Source organism: Myxocyprinus asiaticus, chromosome 23 (assembly GCF_019703515.2).
Source record: "Myxocyprinus asiaticus isolate MX2 ecotype Aquarium Trade chromosome 23, UBuf_Myxa_2, whole genome shotgun sequence".
In the NCBI taxonomy this organism is placed as follows: domain Eukaryota; kingdom Metazoa; phylum Chordata; class Actinopteri; order Cypriniformes; family Catostomidae; genus Myxocyprinus; species Myxocyprinus asiaticus.
The window spans coordinates 15,392,388-15,413,972 of NC_059366.1; the positions used below are offsets into that span (position 1 = coordinate 15,392,388).

General features: G+C 38.0%; 1 protein-coding gene across 1 annotated transcript; it reads right to left on the bottom strand.

Annotated features, from left to right (window-relative positions):
* Window positions 1-4,103: 4,103 nt before the first annotated feature.
* vdac2 (voltage-dependent anion channel 2) lies at window positions 4,104-14,804 on the bottom strand. The gene is made up of 9 exons (XM_051651343.1): window positions 14,656-14,804; window positions 12,756-12,828; window positions 12,603-12,652; window positions 9,176-9,328; window positions 9,032-9,084; window positions 7,620-7,847; window positions 5,733-5,883; window positions 5,376-5,433; window positions 4,104-5,046 (listed from the first exon to the last, which is right to left on the bottom strand). Exons 2-9 carry the CDS (start codon window positions 12,820-12,822, stop codon window positions 4,955-4,957), a joined length of 852 nt encoding a protein of 283 aa, XP_051507303.1. The 5' UTR covers window positions 12,823-12,828; window positions 14,656-14,804; the 3' UTR covers window positions 4,104-4,954.
* Between the last annotated feature and the right edge of the window lie 6,781 nt (window positions 14,805-21,585).

Genomic DNA, 21,585 nt, shown 5'->3' on the forward strand with positions numbered 1-21,585 from the left:
GCGGCAACCACACTCAACTCACCACGTGCCCCACCGAGAATGAACCACATTATGGTGATCATGAGGAGGTTACCCCATGTGACTCTACCCTCCCTAGCAACCGGGCCAATTTGGTTGCTTAGGAGACCTGGCTGGAGTCACTCAGCATGCCCTGAGATTCGAACTAGCAAACTCCAGGGGTGGTAGCCAGCATCTTTACCACTGAGCTACCCAGGCCCCCTCTTAAAACTAATTTCATATTAGCAAACTATAGTTTTGGCAAGTCATTTAGGACATCTAATTTGTGCATGACACAAGTAATTTTTCAAAAAAAATTTACAGACATTGTTTCACTTTTAATTTACTACATCACAATTCCAGTGGGCCAGAAGTTTACAGACACTAAGTTAACTGTGCCTTTAAGCAGCTTGGAAAACTCCAGAAAATTATGTCAAGCCTTTAGACAATTAGCTTCTGATAGGAGGTGTACTGAACTGGAGGTGTACCTGTGGATGTATTTTAAGGCCTACCTTCAAACTCAGTGCCTCTTTGCTTGACATCATGGAAAAATCAAAAGAAATCAGCCAAGACTTCAAAAAAAAATTGTGGACGTCCACAACTCTGGTTCATCCTTGGGAGCAATTTCCAAATGCCTGAAGGTACCACGTTCATCTGTACAAACAATAGTACGCAAGTATAAACACAATGGGACCACGCAGCCATCATACCGCTCAGGAAGGAGATGCATTCTGTCTCATAGAGATGAACGTAATTTGGTGTGAAAAGTGCAAATCAATATCAGAACAACAGCAAAGGACCTTGTGAAGATGCTGGAGGAAACAGGTAGACAAGTATCTATATCCACAGTAAAACGAGTCCTATATCGACATAACGAGTCCTGAAAGGCTGCTCAGCAAGGAAGAAGCCACTGCTCTAAAACTGCCATAAAAAAAGCCAGACTACAGTCTGCAAGTCCACATGGGGACAAAGATCGTACTTTTTGGAGAAATGTCCTCTGGTCTGATGAAACAAAAATTGAACTGTTTGGCCATAATGACCATTGTTATGTTTGGAGGAAAAAGGTTGAGGCTTGCAAGCCGAAGAACACCATCCCAGTCGTGAAGCATGGGAGTGGCAGCATCATGTTGTGGGGGTACTTTGCTGCAGGAGGGACTGGTGCACTTCACAAAATAGGTGGCATCATGAGGAAGGAAAATTATGTGGATATTTTGAAGCAACATCTCAAGACATCAGCCAGGAAGTTAAAGATCGGTTGCAAATGGGTCTTCCAAATGGACAATGACCACAAGCATCCCTCCACAGTTGTGGCAAAATAGCTTAAGGACAACAAAGACAAGGAATTGGAGTGGCCATCACAAAGCCCTGACCTCAATCTAAACTGAAAAAGTGTGTGCGAGCATGGAGGCCTACAATCCTGACTCAGTTATACCAGTTCGGTCTGGAGGAATGGGCCAAAATTCCAGCAATTTATTGTGAGAAGTTTGTGGTTGGCTACCCAAAACATTTGGATCCATGTACAAACAATTTAAAGGCAATGCTACCAAATACTAACAAAGTGTATGTAAAATTCTGACGCACTGGATATGTGATGAAAGAAATAAAAGCTTAAATAAATAATTCTCTCAACTATTATTCTGACATTTCACATTCTTAAAATAGTGATCCTCACTGACCTAAGACAGGAAATGTTTTCAACGATTAAATGTCAGAAATTGTGAAAAACTGAGTTTAAATGTATTTGGCTAAGGTGTATGTAAACTTCTGACTTTAACTGTATATATATATATATATATATACATATACACATACACACACACACACACACACAGTTGTGCTCAAAAGTTTGCATACCCTTGGAGAATTGGTAATAGATGTACCATTTTTAAAGAAAACATGAGTGAGCAGGCAAAACACATTTCTTTTAATTTTTATGGGATTCATATTCAACTGTAGGTTATAACAGAATGGCACAATCATAAAACAAAACATGGCAACAATGAAAAAAATGAAATGAACCCTGTTCAAAAGTCTGCATACCCTTATGTTTTAAATACTGTGTATTGCCCCCTTTAGCATCAATGACAGCGTGCAGTCTTTTGTAATAGTTGTCTACGAGGCCCCAAATTCTTGCAGGTGGCATAGCTGCTCATTCGTCTTGGCAAAATGCCTCCAGGTCATGCAAAGTCTTTGGTCGTCTTGCATGAACCGCATGTTTGAGATCTCCCCAGAGTGGCTCGATGATATTAAGGTCAGGAGACTGTGATGGCCACTCCAGAACCTTCACCTTTTTCTGCTGTAACCACTGGAGGGTCAACTTGGCCTTGTGCTTAGGGTCATTGTCATGCTGGAATGTCCAAGAGCGTCCCATGCGCAGCTTTCATGCAGAAGAATGCAAATTGTCTGCCAGTATTTTCTGATAACATGCTGCATTCGTCTTGCTATCAATTTTCACAAGATTCCCCGTGCCTTTAGAGCTCACACACCCCCAAAACACCAGTGAGCCACCACCATGCTTCACAGTGGGGATGGTATTCTTTTCACTATAAGCCTGGTTGACCCCTCTCCAAACATAGCGCTTATGGTTGTGACCATAAAGCTCTATTTTGGTCTCGTCACTCCAAATTACAGTGTGCCAGAAGCTGTGAGGTGTGTCAAGGTGTTGTTGGGCATATTGTAACCGGGCCATTTTGTGGCTTTGGCGCAGTAAAGGTTTCTTTCTGGCAACTCGACCATGCAACTCATTTTTGTTCAAGTATCGTCATATTGTGCTCCTTGAAACAACCAAACTGTCTTTTTCCAGAGCAGCCTCTATTTCTCCTGAGGTTACCTGTGGGTTTTTCCTTTGTATCCTGAACAATTCTTCTGGCAGTTAATCTTTCTTGGTCTACCTGACCTTGGCATCAAGAGATCCCCAAATTTTCCACTTCTTAATAAGTGATTGAACAGTACTGACTGGCATTTTCAAGGCTTTGGATATCTTTTTATATAGTTTTCCATCTTTATAAAGTTCCATTACCTTGTTACGCAGGTCTTTTGACAGTTCTTTTCTGCTCCCCATGGCTCAGTATCTAGCCTGCTCAGTGCATCCACATGAGAGCTAACAAACTCGTTGACTATTTATACACAGACACTAATTGAAATTTAAAAAGCCACAGGTGTGGGAAATTAACCTTTAATTGCCATTTAAACCTGTGTGTGTCACCTTGTGTGTCTGTAACAAGGCCAAACATTCAAGGGTATGTAAACTTTTGATCAGGGCCATTTGGGTGATTTCTGTTATCATTATGATTTAAAAAGGAGCCAAACAACTATGTGATAATAAATGGCTTCATATGATCACTATCCTTAAATAAATATGCATGATCAGTCATATTTTCAAAATCAATGCCAAAATTTCACAATTTCTGCCAGGGTATGCAAACTTTTGAGCACAACTGTGATATATATATATATATATATATATATATATATATATATATATATAAAAATCACACACACAGTGTATGTATATACTGTATATGTATGTTTGTGTACAGACACATATTATAAACATACATATACAGTATATACATACACTGTGTGTGTGTGATTTTATATATATATATATATATATATATATATTTAACAAGATGGAGGTTTAATGAGGAATAAGGTTTATTATTATTCACAAGATATTATTGCTGATGTGGTATGTTTCCATATAGTCCTATAGTTCCACATAGTATATACTGTATATTCCCTAATTTCTATTTAACCTAATCAAAGTACTACCAATATAAATTGCAGTGAGGATAAAATATGGATGAATATGATGAATGATAAAAGATTTAGATACAGTAAATCCCCACGAGGTTTCAGTGATTGTTTTAATTTCACCTCCAGAAGCTGCCGTTTTACTCTAGAACCAAGGTTTTTTAACCGTAGAATCCTCAGGCGCCAAAAAACAAAAATCAGCATGGATTTTTGCAGATAACTAATAGTTCCAAAAAGCAACTATCGGCACAGATTAATCGGTAAAACCTATATATCAGTCTACCTCTAGTTTTGGGTATGAGAAACCATTTGCTTTGCAGATTACACTTATATCAAGAAGTGTCTCATACTTGAGTTCAAATAGTTTATTGAAAAGTTCAAACATACACATAAGGACCTCTGAGGTTTTAAGTCAGGGTCATACCGCAACTCTGGGAGCAAAATGTATCGAACTCAAACCACACCCACACGACCAACTCATTCTGCTTTTTCTGCATGATCCAGCTAATCGTCTGTGCTGCAAATAAAAACAAAATGCCAGCCATGCCAGCTCACTTGCCTTTTTTATGGCAGACCTTCTCCCCATTAGGCTACCCAAAAACTGCTCAGTTCAAGGGCAGACTTCATGTACAACAATTACTCCTGGAGACTTTATGGCTGACAAAAGAAAATGAAACTGCTTAAGCTCATCCTTGTGTGCATGGAAAGAAACAATGGTATAACAGTATTTAAATAATAGCAGGTATAACCTTTAATATGGAGTTTTAAGTAGTTGCTTGAGTTGCATTCAGACGACTAAGGAATATCAGATACAATACAAATGATGAAATCAGAGACATAGTTTTGTCACAAACCCACCCCAAATCCACCACCATATTACTAAGTAGGGAACACAACAGGAAGCCACAGATGCCCTCTGTCCCAGAGAGTTTTTCCATTACTGTAGCAGTGCTGGAGACAGATGAAGAAAATAAATTTGTAGCTGACCCAATGTGAATGTCTATGAGACAACAACTACAATCAAAAAGGGCATTATGACCAGGAGGGGACAAAAATAAACACCATAAAAACGATTGTTTTGATGTAGCCTTGGAACGCATCCCAACCCATCCTGAATTCCCCTGCTGGTTGCTGTTGGAGTTAGATTTAAGGTCAGATTTCTCTGATATTCCCTTGTCTCTGATGTTAAGCAGGAGCAGGTTTAGGCCTCCAGCTCCAGGCCCAAACCCAGCTTGTGGCCACCAGAATTGATGCTCTTTCCATCAACCAGGGCTGACAGGGTCAACTTAATACCTGTAAAAAAACCAACAACAAAAGTTTAATCACTAAAGAGTTGTAAAAAGCCTTTAAGAAGCTTCTACCCACATAAATCCAAACACAATAGAAGTCTGCATAAAAACCATTTTAAAACAACTTATTTTATCAGTCTCCAAAGCTTTAAGTCATTTTGTGGGTGGACAGAAGGTATTTCTGGATACTAAAAACAAAATCCTGCCTTTCACTTACAAATGCTCATATGTTGGTGCATTTTAGCTAATCACCTGCACTGCAACATATACTTTATGCAATGATGAGGATGATAATAAGCAAGGGTATACATGAAAAACAAATCATCACTATACCTGGTCGCAGAGTCTGAGTATAACCAACACCAACAAGGCTGGTATTGTTCACTTTAGCCTGTTAAAAACAAGAGAGATAATTTTAGAAAATTGTGACACAGCATCTACTGTAAAATTCAGGTCATTCATGTGTTATTTTTAACCTGACTGGCTAAATACAGTAACAAAGTTACAACTTCTAAAAAAAAAAAAAAAAAAAAAAAAAAATAATAATTTGTACTTTTATGGAAAAACAATTAGTGAATTGTTTTATGGGTTAAGGCACAGAAACATACAGGTCTCCCCTTCAGAGACCATATTGTCTTTTGTGATTTACCGCGCTCTATAAAAGCAGTATGAGAGGGTTGGTTTACTCACACTGACGGAGGCATCCTTGTCCAGCTGGTATTTGGCGGCAATGCCGAAGCGTGTGCTGTTGTTGCCTGCTGTCCAGGCCAGATTCACTGCTGTCTCCAGCTTATCACTCACTTTCTGGTAGATGGAGCCACCAAACTCTGAGCCATCATTACTGCAGGGACAGCAGTAGCAAGTGAATTAATCATTCAAAAAAAGACCATTAACAAACCCTGTCCTTACAGCGCTTTAAAAAATAACCCACTTGCACATTAAAAGGTATTGCAAGCGATTTCAGCCGTTTTGCGAAACACCCACTCCAAAACCCCCTCTGGTCATGTCAGCCAAGCCGATGTCAGCAAACCCGAACCATTTTGATTCACAGGCACAAAGTATTTCTTATTGTATAATTTTTTGATTGGCTAAAAAGGTGTGGGCCGGCCCCCGACTCTTTTTCGCTCTTTAAAGGAATAATTTACCCAAAAATGAAGACGTTCTCATCATTTACTCACCCTCATGCCATCGCAGAATGTGTATGACTTTCTTTCTTTTACAGAACACAAATGACGATTTTTAGAAGTATATTTCTGCTCTGTTAGTCTATTCTATGCAAGTAAATGGTGGCTTTGAAGCTTTGAATCTGCAAAAAGCACATAAAGGCAGCATAAAAGTAATCCATAAGACTTCAGTGGTTAAATCTATATCTTCAGAAGTAATATGACAGGTGTGAGATAAATTTAAACAGATAAATATTTAAGTCCTTTTTTATCATCAATCTCCACCTTTGACCAGCCCCAACCAGTAGGTGGTGATATGCACGAAGAATGCGAATCGCCAAAAAACAAAAGAATATGAAAGTGAAAGTGGAGATTTATAGTGAAATAGGATTTAAATATTGATCTGTTTTGATCTGTTTCTCACCCACACACATCATATCGCTTCAGAAGACATGGATTTAACCACTGGAGTCATATGGATTACTTTTATGCTGCTTTTGTGTGCTTTTTGGAGATTCAAAGTTCTGGTCACCATTCATTTGCACTGCATGGACCTACAGAGCTGAAATATTCTTCTAAAAATCTTCATATGTATTTTGCACAAGAAAGTTATTCATAAACATCTGGGATGCCATGAGGGTGAGTAAATGATGAGAATTTTTGGCTGAACTATCCCTTTAATGAGCCTAGGGCTGTCACAGAAATCAGTGCAGTTTCTCAGTTCACTTATTTCAGTGACACTTGTCAGGTAGTAAGGACATTTTTTGCATAGAAATAAAAAAAAATTTTAAAAAATGTAAAAAAAAAAAATCATGTGTGTTCTGGGCGATTGGGCGGTCATCGATGTGGAGGATGGCCATATAGGGAACTGGGTTCTGACATGTGTGATGATCGCCAGGCAGGTTATTTTGAGGGGTTGGAGGTCAGCTGGTGCGCCCTCATATCCGGAGTGGTACAAGGAGGTGGGGAGGGTGGCAGCTTATGAGGAGGTGTCATCTGGAAGACGGGGTGGCTTGGATAAGTTTGTTCGGAAATGGGGCAGGTATTTGGAGTTTTTGGAGGGCTCTCGGGTGGGGTGTGGAGAGAGTAGTGTATTATAGTTTGTATGATTATTATGTGCGTGTATGTATGTGTGTATATATATGTATATGAATTTATGTTTGTATATGTATGTATATTGACCACAATGTATATTGTTTTTTTTGGGGGGGGGGGGGGTTGTGGGGTTTAAATATTGATTATATATATATATATATATATATATATGTTTACAAATCATTGTAAAAAAATTTAAATAAAAAAAAAATCCTGAAGACAAATTTTCCACTATTGTCAACACAACCCTACACTTGAATAAACCTTCAGGTACCAATCTCATGCATTTTGACTGATGTTATGATGCTTCAGGACTTACACGTTTGTGTGCAGCTGGAAGTCGCCAGTTTTGTAGCCGACAGCAAAGTTGTTCTGGGTCATCTTGGACTTTGCAGTGTCAAAGGACATCTGGTAGCCAGCGAGCCATCCCTCATAGCCGACCACCGCAACTCCGTGGATGGTTGGGCCAGCAAAGTCAAAGTCAACATCGCAGCCCAGGTTAACAAACTCACGTTTGTAAGCAGTCTTGACTTTTCCACTCTTTTTTCTGTTCATAACAGGGGAAAAAAAATCAATGTGATTTGATTTGTTTCAAAGTCAAACAAGGGAGGTATTTTGCACATAAGTGCATAAAACACTAAATTACATTTCGACTAGCAATTGACTAACATTCCAATGTGCAGAAATTTAAACTGTTTAGATTGCTAGAATAATTGCTCCATTAAAACAAGTGATATTATTTTGACAAATAATTCTGAAATCATCATGCAGTCCTCTTGGAAAGTATCTTTGGGAAATACCTGTTATTTTTCGCATCAAGACTGTTTTAGGAAAACGTCAGTCCATAAGAAACACATAACCTAATATATTCTTTTTGCGAAATATTTTATAAATAATAGGATGGGTTTTTAACAAAAAAAAAAAAAAAAAACACCTAACTGTTTAAACTGTAGCCCTTCAGACAAAACATTTATCCAATAACTTGCTTCCAAAATGACAAAAAAAAATTATGATCTGAATTTAAGACACAAACACACATGACAAAGTCTAAGAAGCAGATTCCATAGTGGATGACAAATTCTTTCACTGCATCTTAAACCGTAAGCCAAAGCTTTCTTTTAAATTAGCGATAAAATAGTAAAAGAACAATCTATTCTTAAAGACAGTCCATCTTTAAATAGACAGTTTCCATTGTTCACAGAAATACAATAGAACAGTATAAGTAGTCTAACCTCCCTTTGCAGCAGTTCTGGTGAAATATGATGGCCGAATAAACCTACACTGCTCCTGCTAAGAGACAGATACTGCTCTTCACCCCTCTGCTACATGATCAAACGCCCCTGTCATGAGCCACATGAACCTATACATTGGTGAATGCCATGTCGGCGTGACTGTCATCTGAGAGCAAAGACTATGACGCTTAGCCAAAGTGACACCAGACATGTGTTACTCTCCTGACTGATTCACACATCTCAGAACATGGGGACTACGTCATCAAGCTGTAACCTTGAGATATGCATTAATGTACGACAATACAACTGCAACTCTGTCCAAACACATGACATTTGTTTTGCTATTTAGAATCAGCCATGAGAGGCAACATTAAAACTTTCTGAACTCAACTTCGCAATGAGATAAATCTGTTTCAATTCAAATTTGAATCTTTTCTGACACCAAAGCTTGACTTAATCTGCAAAAATAATGAGCAAATGGACAACAAAAATAAATTACCCTGTGTTTGGTGAGAAGGTTGTGTCAAAGGTCAGCTTTAGTCCCTTTGCAATCTGAGAAAGTGTGACAAACAGCATTATTATTAATGATTAAAGAACCACACCTTGGCTCATCATCACTCAAAAATTTTAAGAGCATTCAGACCTGGTCTTCAATGGTGATCTCCGTGCCCAGGGTGTTGTCAGTATTCCACTTCTCTGTAAAAGTCAGACCATACTCAGACCTCTTGTATTTGGTTTCCAGGCTGCCCACCACTTTGCTGGTGTCAGTGTTGGAGGAACCAGTGGTCTTAAATTCCTATGGAACGACGGAAGAAATTTTTCAGATCATAGCAACATAATCCTGGATTAAATGATGAAATCAATTATCATATACAGTTGTGCTCTAAAGTTTACATACCCTTGGAGAATTGGTAATATATGTACCATTTTTAAAGAAAACATGAGTGAGCAGGCAAAACACATTTCTTTTATTTCTTATGGGATTCATATTCAACTGTAGGTTATAACAGAATGGCACAATCATAAAACAAAACATGGCAACAAAGAAAAAAATGAAATGACCCCTGTTCAAAAGTCTGCATACCCTTAGTTCTTAATACTGTGTATTGCCTCCTTTAGCATCAATGACAGCGTTCAGTCTTTTGTAATAGTTGTCTATGAGGCCCCAAATTCTTGTAGGTGGTATAGCTGCCCATTCGTCTTGGCAAAATGCCTCCAGGTCATGCAAATACTTTGGTTGTCTTGCATGAACTGCATGTTTGAGACCTCCCCAGAGTGGCTCGATGATATTAAGGTCAGGAGACTGTGATGGCCACTCCAGAACCTTCACCTTTTTCTGCTGTAACCACTGGAGGGTCAACTTGGCCTTGTGCTTAGGGTCATTGTCATGCTGGAATGTCCAAGAGCATCCCATGCACAGCTTTCGTGCAGAAGAATGCAAATTTTCTGCCAGTACTTTGATAACATGCTGCATTCATCTTGCCATCAATTTTCACAAGATTCCCCGTGCCTTTAGAGCTCACACACCCCCAAAACATCTGTGAGCCACCACCATGCTTCACAGTGGGGATGGTGTTCTTTTCACTATAGGCCTTGTTGATCCCTCATAGTGCTTAAGGTTGTGTAAACTTTTGATCAGGGCCATTTGGGTGATTTCTGTTATCATTATGATTTAAAAAGGAGCCAAACAACTATGTGATGATAAATGGCTTCATATGATCACTGTCCTTAAATAAAATTCAATGCCAAAATTTCACAATTTCTGCCAGGGGTATGCAAACATTTGAGCACAACTGTATATAAATTGATCTTACTCTAATATCTTTTGTTGACAGTGTTCAAACTTATATTCCAGTTAGGGACATCTTATCTATAACAGAGCTTTCCTTGCATGATGAACAATAGTTCCTAAGCATTTTATATTGCTCTACAGCTGTTATGAAACCTGTTATGTTATTTTTTTAAGGTCGACCAACAGTGGATTTTGCAGATTAATATTTGCCGATAACCAGTTAATCCGGCGATAGTTTTTTAAATCAATTCATAGAATGTTTAAAAAAAAAAAAAAAATCATCTTAGTCTTTCCTTACTATGACGGTCACAGACATAAATGCTACGGGCGTCCAAAATGAATAAATTCCCAGATGCAGTTAATTGTAGGGCTGCACAATTAAATGTATTTTAATCGCGATCACGATTTCTGCCTCTCACTGTTAATTAAGCATAACCGTGTGCAATATTAGTGAGCTAGCAAATAGAAATGATCGGCCAGGTAAAGTTGCAAATTGTTGCTCATTTTTATTAAAGGCTGTGTCTGGATAATAGACCAAACCACAAGCTCTTTCGTAGTATAGCTTCACCTCAACTGACCAATCACGTTCTCTTCAGAAGTTCGCCACTGACCAATCACTGTTTCACTTTCAAGCACACGCTGAAATACAGAACCGCAGATGTTTACGAGTATCGTGTGCACCGCACTGATCTGTAATACTAACTACATATTCTCGGAACACACGAGGATAATGATACAGTGTTATAGCGTTCTCAAAGCGGTTCTGTGCTCGATACACATGAAATGAATTCAATCTCGTTCTTTGATTATGTGCGTTATACAGAACAGCTGTGCTCCGAGTTCGGTTCGTGCATGTCGATAACATGCGCTGACAGCGATATACATAAGAGCTCCAGATTTACTTCAGTTGCACATTTGCGTAATTCCACATGTGTTTGGCCGTTACAAGTGTTTAAACAAATCTAAAGTAACCCATGGCACTGGGATTGTGTGAAGCGAGGAAGAGATAAGCGCATTTCACCATGTATGGAAGGAGCACAAAGCTGTCACTGGTAACACACAGACACAAAACACTGTCTTCCTTCAAAATAAAGGCTTGATCAAATAACTAGGCTTCCTACAAAATAAAGGCTTAAGACTGTATAGCAATTTTGCGTGCTCAATTATCACAGAAATCCATATTACTGTAGGATATGTGAATATAATAATGTTAAATAATTTAAAGAATGGATCTTAAGAGGATGCAAGTGTAAACATCTTACAGAGTAGGTTATTAGCAGTAAAGAATGGGCAAAACATGACTTAATTTTGGTCAAAGTGGATAATTTACTAGTTTGTAGTTCTAACAACTTGTTCAACATGAGAGCTACTGTTTAATGTAATTTTGTTTTTTCTTTTATAATTCATACAAGCAGTGGTAACAGTTTTCTTTTTCTTTTTTTTTAATTGTGCTGCCCTGTAATAAAAAAAAAACATTTCTTTTCAAATGACAACAATTGTGATTAAGATTGAGCAAAATAATCGTAATTATAATTTTCACCATTATCGTGCAGCCCTAGTTTATTGTTTAACTAAAATCCCACTAATAACCAGAAAAAATGCTGTACAAGTATACTTTACAATAAGGTTCCATTTGTTAACACTGGTTAACCATATTAATTAACACGAAACTAACAATGAACAATACTTTTACAGCATTTTTTTACATTTTGGTTAATGTTAATTTCAACACATAATAATTTTTTTTTATCAAAAGTTGAATTTGTTAACATTAATACACTATGAACAAACAACGAACAATTGCATTTTTATTAACTAACATTAACAAAGATTAACAGATGCTGTTAAAAATATTTAGTTCATTGTTCATGATACCTTATGCATTAACAAATGTTAACAAATGGAACCGTATTGTAAAGTTGATCTTAAAGAACACTTGATTATCTAATCAAAATAACAAAATATGCATTGATATTAATTGATATTTATATTGATATAAAGATCAAAATAATCTGACCCCTCATAGGGATTTGCTGTATCTAAATCTGTCATTGACAATATTCATCCATCTTTTTATTTCACTTCTAGAGGCTTCTGTTATACTGTAGAATCAAGCCAATCTAACTGTAGCTGATAACAGATAGTTCCAAAAAAACAAGTATCTGCACCAATATAGCAGTCTACCTCTAGACTAAACAGAGGATACACAGGAATTTACAAAACAGAAAAGCAGAGGTCATGCATGGTGTATTAAATATAACAAAAAGAGAAGTCTTACCACTCCACTGGCTGATTTTGTCTTGACATCAAGCTTCACCATACCAAAGCCTTTCAGAAAATAAACCAAGGGAAAATGATTACAACCAGGACTTCAAGCACAGATAATGGCCATTTCTCATATTCTGTAGTCTTGGATGATTAGATACGTTACCATATCCTTTGTTGAAGATGTCTTTGGCAGATTTGCCAAGATCAGCGTATGCTGGGGGAATGGCCATTTTTCTCTAAAAAAAGAAAGTTTATAGGAATAATTTAGTGGGTCATTTGTACTTTGGGGACCCAAAAATACCAATGTAGTTCTGCAGATTACAACAGAACTAGCTCAACATTTACAGTTACTGTAGATCTGAGCCATTTGATACAAATCAGTGGTACGTTTTTGGGTGGTTTACTGTATCTCTAGCTTTCCACAGATAATCTTAGTGAAGACAGTGTTGTACCAGTTTGATAAATGACCCAACCTGAATGCAGCTGCTCTGCTCTGACAGGGCGAGCTAATCTAAACTGAGAGCAGGCCACACCTAACTGAGTCACTGAATCAGGAAGTGATCACACAATCTACAAGAAAGGAACATGCATGCAAGTCAGCTTCAACAGGAATTATGTGAATACAACTGATGTGGCCTTATGGGGGTGTGGAGGTAAGGGGTGGAGTCAAGACACATTCTTAAAAGAGATAGTACACCCAAAAATGAAAATTCAGTTATCATTTGCTCACCTTCATGTTAAAATCTAAACCCATATGACTTTCATTTTTCCATGGAACACAAAAGGAGATAGAATGAATGTCTCACTCACAAATCATTTTCTACGTATGGGGAAAAAGATGCAATGAAAGTGAATGATGACTGAGACAGTGTTATTTTGCTTAAAGAATAGTTCACTCAAAAATTAAAATTCTCATCATTTACTCACCCTCATGTCATACCAGATGTGTATGACTTTCTTTCCTCTTAAGAACACAAAACAAAGACTTTTAGAAGAATATTTCAGCTCTGTTGGTCCTTACAATGCAACTGAATGGTGACCAGAGCTTTGAAGCTCAAAAAAGCACACAAAGGCAGCACAAAAGTAATCCATAAGACTCAATTAGAGCGCCTCAGAAGACGTGGATTGAACCACTGGAGTCGTTTGGATTACTTTTATGCTGCGTTTATGTGCTTTTTGGAGCTTCAAAGTTTTGGTCACAATTCACTTTTTGGACCTAACAGAGCTGAAATATTCTTCTAAAAATCTTTGTGTTCTGCAGAGAAAAGATACATCTGGGATGGCATGAGGGCGAGTAAATGATGAAAGAATTTTAAGCCGAATTATCACTATGACCTTTACAATTATGTCAACACACATGTAACAGGAATGTCTGTTTTCCATGCCTTTATTTCAGGAAATACGTAATCACAACAGTTACTGAAATATCACGGAAATCTTCTTTGAAAGCATAATCAAATTTTGATCATTTTGTAATGAAATCCTTTAAAGAATCAATATGGAAATCACCTCAAAAGTGAGAAGTATGGAAACATATTTCAAAGGACAAAATAAGGGCAAGGTTAAAATGGGAAGGCATATCTGCAATTACGCAGCCACAGGAAAACCGCATGGATGATGGTGGCACTACGCAAGACTTGAAGTGAAACTAGACAAAGACACAGCACGTACTATGAGCACTCGTGCACTGATATGGGTAAATAGATTAAATAGGAGTCTGATGCAGGACAGTAGGCTCTAGTACTGCGAGGTTGCACTCATGTCAGGCTGATCCCCACACTGTACACGAGCTCTCCGTGATACACTGATCTGTCAATTAAAGCTGCACCACAGATTAGACCACAAACCTGCTGTGCCTGGTTGTGTTGTCTTCGTGACACGCTACCAGTGGCAGATGATCTGTCTGCTCAGTCTTTCTGACTGTGACATGAGAACAGGCCGAGCTGTGGGTGATTCAGCTAACACAAGCTAATGTACTAGCCTGAAGTGGAAAGCACTAGAATTTTCGGTTCCAAACATCAACATACCGCAATAAATGATCCCTTTCACGTTGACTGACTTACCTGTTAAAAAGCTTGGCGTGAGTCTATTAAAGTAAGCCCGGTGAGCGTGTTCCCAACGCTGATGCAATGTGATGGGACTGGCCGGTTGGAGGGCGAACTGAAGGAGACTGTAATGTAACGCCAACCGTGTCGACAGCCTCCTGCTCAAGGACCCCAGAATGTCCCAATAGCGCCTGACGATAAAATGTAAAAGAAAAAAACACAGGCTATCTCTCGTTTGAAAAAAAAAAATAAAAAAAATGAAACGAGACAGCCTCGATGACGTATGCGGCCGACAAATGCGACCTCCGGAGGACGCAGCCTTCCAAACGAGACACAGCTACGGTCATGTCTGGAAGGTAAACGTCTGGCTGGGTAAGTCTCGCGAGAGTCGCCTGGGACGTTCATGCACAGTTTATTGTGTTTATTTGGAGTCCCACAGAAACCCAACACATACCCCTACCTCTAAATCTAACGCTAACCTTAACCAAAGACTATTTAGCCCGAGATGGACCACTGGTTAAACTAAATGGAAGAAACTGGAACGCCAAAAAAGGAAGTCCCGCCTTACAGGTAAAAGAGCTAATCACATTTTAGGTAAAGACATCACCTGTCAGTCAGTTCGAGAACGCGCATGCCACCTTCAGTGTGGAAACAAGCATTAATAGTACCCATTCTTAAACCAGGGAAAGACCCATCAGACCCTTCTAGCTACAGACCTGTTGCATTAACTTCCCATTTATGTAAAATCACGGAACGAATGGTCACAGAGAGATTAACATATCTCTTAGAAGTAAAGCTCTTTTGTCTCCCTATCAAAGTGGGTTCCGTAAGGGTTGGAATACAATGGACTCTGTATTGTGCTTAGAATCAGACATCAGGAAAGCACACACTCACAAGGAAGTAGAGATAGCTGTCTTCTTTGATGTGGAAAAAGCATATGACATGCTCTGGAAAGAAGGGTTACTTATTAAGTTAAAGTCATTAAGAATTGGCGGTAGAACATATAATTGGGTTCTGGACTTTTTGTTTGACAGGAAAATACAAGTGAGAGTAGGTGAAGAGTATTCCAAAGTATATACGGTGGAGAATGGAACTCCACAAGGTAGTGTATGTAGTCCGTTATTATTCAACATAATGATTAATTACATTTTCTCTCAGGTTGAACAAAGCATAGGAAAATCTTTGTATGCAGATGATGGGGCTTTGTGGTTTAGAGGCCGCAATATATCTTATGTCCATAAGAAAATACAAGCTGCAGTAGTTGAAGTGGAAAAATGGACAAATAAATGGGGATTCAAATTATCTGCAGCAAAAACTCAGGTAATTTGTTTCTCAAGGCGGCATAAAATCAAACCCATCTCCTTCAAATTGTATGAGCAACCTCTTGAGCAAGTAAAAGCTGTTAAGTTTCTTGGGGTTTGGTTTGATGAAAAGCTCACATGGAAAATTAATCTGGATAAGGTTGAGAATAAATGTAAAAAGGTCATCAACATACTTCGTTGTTTGTCAGGACAGGAATGGGGAGCAAGTAGCATCTCTGCAAAATATATGCTGGGCACTCCTGAGATCTGTCTTTGATTATGGATGTGTAGCTTACATGTCAGCTGCAAAGTCAAAAATCAAGAAACTAGATGTGTTACAAGCTCAGGCCCTGAGAATCTGTAGTAGATCATTCAAAACATCTCCAATATCAGCGATGCAGGTGGAAATGGGAGAAATGCCTTTAAGGATCAGAAGAGTGAAGTTAATGCTGGCATACTGGGTTAATCTCCAGGGACAATATGATACACATCCTGTTAAAAGTGTTTTAAAAGACTGCTGGGAACATAACGAGACACATTTTACAAGTTTTGGGTGGATAGATGATGCGAAGGCAGGAAACCTAGGGTTACACCAATTACAGTACAGCCACACAGTCTCAGTTTCTTCCATTCCTCCCTGGTTATTCCCCTTGCCAATTGTTGATCTCAATATACAGCAGGAATTGAAGGACAAATCTAAACAACTTCCAGTATGGTATATAGTCCAGAATTATTTTGAGAAGCATTTTTCAGTGTTTTTATTCACAGATGGCTCCAAAGATCCTGATACAGGGTGTGCAGGTGCAGCAGTATACATCCCAATGAGTGAGTCTTATATTAAGAAAAGGGTAACTGACCATTTGTCAGTATATGCCACAGAGCTATTGGCAATATTATTGGCCCTGCAGTGGATAGAGAAGGAAATATATAACACCGTCATTGCATCTGATAGCTACTCAGCACTTGCAAGCATAAGATCTGCATTGAGCAAAAAATTCTACTCAACTGTCAAAACATTACATCACGTGTTTGTTTACTCCAGTATGCTAGATTAATTTCCACTTGTAAAATAAACTCGATGGATCCCATTCATTTAGTTAGCCGTATGGCAAGAAAAGTTGAAGATGATTTAACTTCGTACTGACATAGCTCCTATTGGTACTGTAGTCACACCAACATCTTTGGATGAGCTATGCTAGCTCTTGTGATCTAACCTTAGCTGTTCTAAAAATGCTACAATAGTCTGGAGGTAGGACAGTGCTCATTGAACAAGTGGACATGTAGCGTTACAATGACATCTTTTAGGTGAGTAACTGCGCCACCACGAGGACCTACTAAGTAGTGGGAATTGGGCATTCCAAATTGGGAGAAAAGGGGATAAAATATATATATATATATATGTACTACTTAGCATCTGTCTGTCTCTTATTGATCTGAATATATTAAATATAATTTCCTATTTATTTAAGCATATAGCACAGGCCTTCATCACATGGTTATATATTTTGCCATACACCGTTCGTGCCATTGAAGAGATCGTAAGTCTATCCCTCACAGCCTTGTTTCCATTCCCATTAAAAATTAAAGATGTTGCTAGCGTGAATAAGGCCTATGCTGCTCTCTTGCTCTGTTTTGGTCTCAAAATTATCTTTGGAGGGTGGGGTTTGGAACGAGGGGGCATGGCTAATTCAACAGCTCAGTCATATGAAAGCTTCAGAACTAAAATCTCTTACAGCACCTTTAATTCTACCCATAAACCTAACCTTTTAGTAAAAGCAAATGCAACTCTCGTGAGTCTTCCCAGCCAGATAGTTACCGACACAACTGCACCTGCAGTATCTGTATTTCCACAAACATGCATGCACGCTTTTAGACATACGCTGACAACATACAATATATCCCATGACTCTATATGTACTAAAAGGAATTCTTTTATTTTTATAGAAAATAAAAACACATCAAAAAGTAAATTTGTATCAATGTAAATGCTTTTTCCTGCACTTGCATTTGCTTGAGAATAATTCTACAAATTTAATCAAATGTAGAACATTTTTTAACATATCACTTTACCTTGTTTTTTATAATTAGCCTATTGACAGTGGCCTAAACTACAAGAAAATAATGCCTTAATTACTATCAACAATATCTGTTGTAGGCTTTTATTTAAACCTACAGAATAACACTAATGGACTCTATGCACGGAACGTAGCCTACGTATTTCCGGTCAAATCTCAGGTGGTAGCAAACTACTCTTCTTAATAAAAGAAAGCGATTTTTTATTTATTTTTATTTTTTTACAACAAATGTGATTTTATTTAGTAAAAGTATAAAAATGATATCAGTAATGAACTCCAATAGTGTAAATACATTCGATTTAAGCTTGCAGAACGGCCGAGCACTGCTGTCCCGTTGTGTAAGGCTTCCTCAGTGTGCAAAGTATTTACATCCAGCGATTGTACAGTGATTTACAAGTAAGAAATACAACAACACATGCGATTAATGTCAAAGAGAGTACAAACAATCACCAGAAGATGATGTTAGGGACAGTCCGTTGCTCATCTGAGGTTTTAGCACCATCTGCAGTGCGACAAAACATCACTGAGTACTACACACAGTACTGATTTTATTGTAAATTATTACATTTCCCCTTAGTCAATGCATGAGATTACACACGAGTAAAGCATTACTGAGAAAGAAAAAACAACTCACAGTTGAGGATTTTTATTCATATAATCTGTAATATCACACCACAATATTCATAAATAAAAGTATTGACACAATAGCACAGTTGGTAAACCTTTACAATAAGGGTATTTGTTAACATAAGTTAAAAACATTAGGTAACATGAATTAACAATGAACAATAATTTTACAGAATGTATTAATCTTAGTTAATGCTAATTTCAAAATACTAACAGATTTTAAAAATCAAAAGTTGCATATGTTAACATTATTGAATGCACTATGAACTAACAATGAACAATTCTATTTTTATTAACTAATATTGACAAAGATGAATAAATACAATAAAAAATATAGTGTTAATTGTTTGATCATGTACACTCATGCATATTAACGAATGGAAAGTGTTAACACAATTTAATCAATATTTATTGTATCAAATTATTGCGTCATAAAGAGAGAGAGAGAGAGAGAATAAAAAGTTCACTTCTCATAAACATTTTGTCCATCATCAGTGCTCTCTTCAGTTCGACAGACCTCTGCACACGCACATTACAAATCTCAGTAAATTTTACTGAAAGTGAAAATTATATTATACTGCATAAAAAGATTACAATAAACTAATATTGACCACTGTTAGACAAATTGTATGGTTAAAGTAAGAGTCACTATGTTAAGAAATATATGATCGTTCACTCCAGCGTTTCCTGTGAAGCTAGAGTATTATAAATGGTCATATTATCCACTTTTTTCACAGGCAGCGAAATTACCCATTATGCTTAGCGTGTTCTTCCAATACTGATGCTACAGACTTATTAACTTATTCCCATTACCAAGCACTATAATTTACAACTAACAGCAGTCAAAAACGGAAGAACAGTCTGTGTTTACTTAACGTAAATCACTTTCTCACTAATGTCTGCGTATGGACATTATAGGTTTCGACGGCAATTCCGAACAGATGAATGGTGAAGTTACTGGACTCTAGCGCTCTGTGCTCGCGCGCGCGTGTGTGTGAAAGAGAGACACACAGACATACAGCACGCAGAGAGCGAGAGAAAGAATCCACGAATATGATGAGCTAGATTTCATGCGTTTCTTGTTGTGCACTTCAATATGAAAACAGCAAAATCCCGGACATTTAGGGAATCTAGAAGTCCGACCGGATGCTTTATTAAGGTTCGAAAAAGAGGACATGTCAGTGAAAAGGGGGTGTATGATCCATCATAGGTTCCATTTAAAAAAATATTCCGATTTATGGCATTATTTCTGCATTAACAAGTGCCGCCTTCTCACGCATTCTGCCGACAACAACTCTGTCTCTACCTCATTCACATACACTCACAGCGTGACACATGATATATGAACCTCGTAAAGATGATTAATAAAAATTAAAAAAAAACAACAACAAGGAGCTTGGTTTAAATATTTCTCATCTTTGTTATCTTCCAAAATGACGGACATCATTTGGAATTATCTGTAAAAAAATTAATTTTTTTTAAAGGCAAGTGACAGAGAATTAGTTTAATGCAACCTCTGCTTATTGCATCTGGCCTGACTCGAAATGTTTCAGCATTGGCAGCTTTTGTGGGGGTTTATTGTTGTGATTCATTTTACAGTAGTTTTTAAGCCACCTGTAGTTGTTATAACACCCTATAACAGGGCATATTCATCCAGAGCCTCCGCTGTTCGCAATCACCAGTAACGTTAGTCTAGCTAACTAAACCGGAAGTGCGGAGCATCCGAGAGGAAGTCTCTCGCTGTAATGGCGCCGCCCATGGAGAAGTCAGGAAAAAGGTGGATATTAACTTATAATATCACAGAGGGCTATACTTTATCTAGCAACATAATTCAAAACAATTACATGTGTAATACAGTCACAAACAGGGACCTTGCTGAGCCAGTGCTGGTCTATGGCATGTGAATATTCACCCTCATTGTGATCGAAATAACTTAACATACATGTTGTTATATCTCCTTCTTATTTTTACTGGATGGAGCAACAGCTCCATGTCTCAATGTGTGTTGGATATTGTCCAATGTCATCCGCAGAAACTCTTGTAAATAACGCCTGTGAAAAATAATTTACCCCCGTTGTCTCGTCATCGTTGAAAGAAATAGTTTCCGGCGCTGCGCCGGATGTAAGTGAGCCCCCTGAGGCAAAACGCGGAAGTGCATGCGCGTTCTCGAGCTGACAGAGAGGCAGTGTCTGTATCTAAAAGGTGATTGGCTCTTTTAAGCCAGGCATACACAGCGTGAGTTCTGACACTCAGGAGGTCGTGAGCCCCTGCACACGAGTCAGTTTATCTGATAATCGTACAGATGCAGTGGTACACGACACGACTTAATGGTCCTGGTGAATTCCGAAGCAATCGCACAAGATTTTGAGCTTTTTATCATTATAAGACATAAAACCAGTAGCTTGAGGACCAGTAGCTTGCTATATATACATATATATATATGTATATATATATGCATATATATATATATATATATATACACACACTGTATATGGATAATTATTACAAATGCTGTCCAACATTTGACAGATTTCATAACTGCATTCATAAATCATAACGACAGTGTTGCTGCCAGTACTGCATGATAATAAAGCGCACAGAATGAACGAGATTAAAAAGTGTGCAAAATTTGCGCAACGTTTCTGATGGTTGTACTTGGATTTAATCTAAGCGCAAATATGACGTTTAGTGCAGAATTCTGAGTTATTTTAGTGGAGTAGGCTACCTCAGAATATATATATGAACTATGGTCATATAGTATGGATTAATCCCTTCACGAACCCAGTTGGAAAGGAAGTTTATTTATAATGAAGCGCCTGTAACTTTGGGAACCCAATGGTCCGAATGCAGGCAGTTGTGTAAAGTGACAGGGAGCCCGTACTTAAAAAGAGGGGCATATATTTGGCCAATAAAATAGCAAGCGCTCTAGACAGAGAGGACTTGTG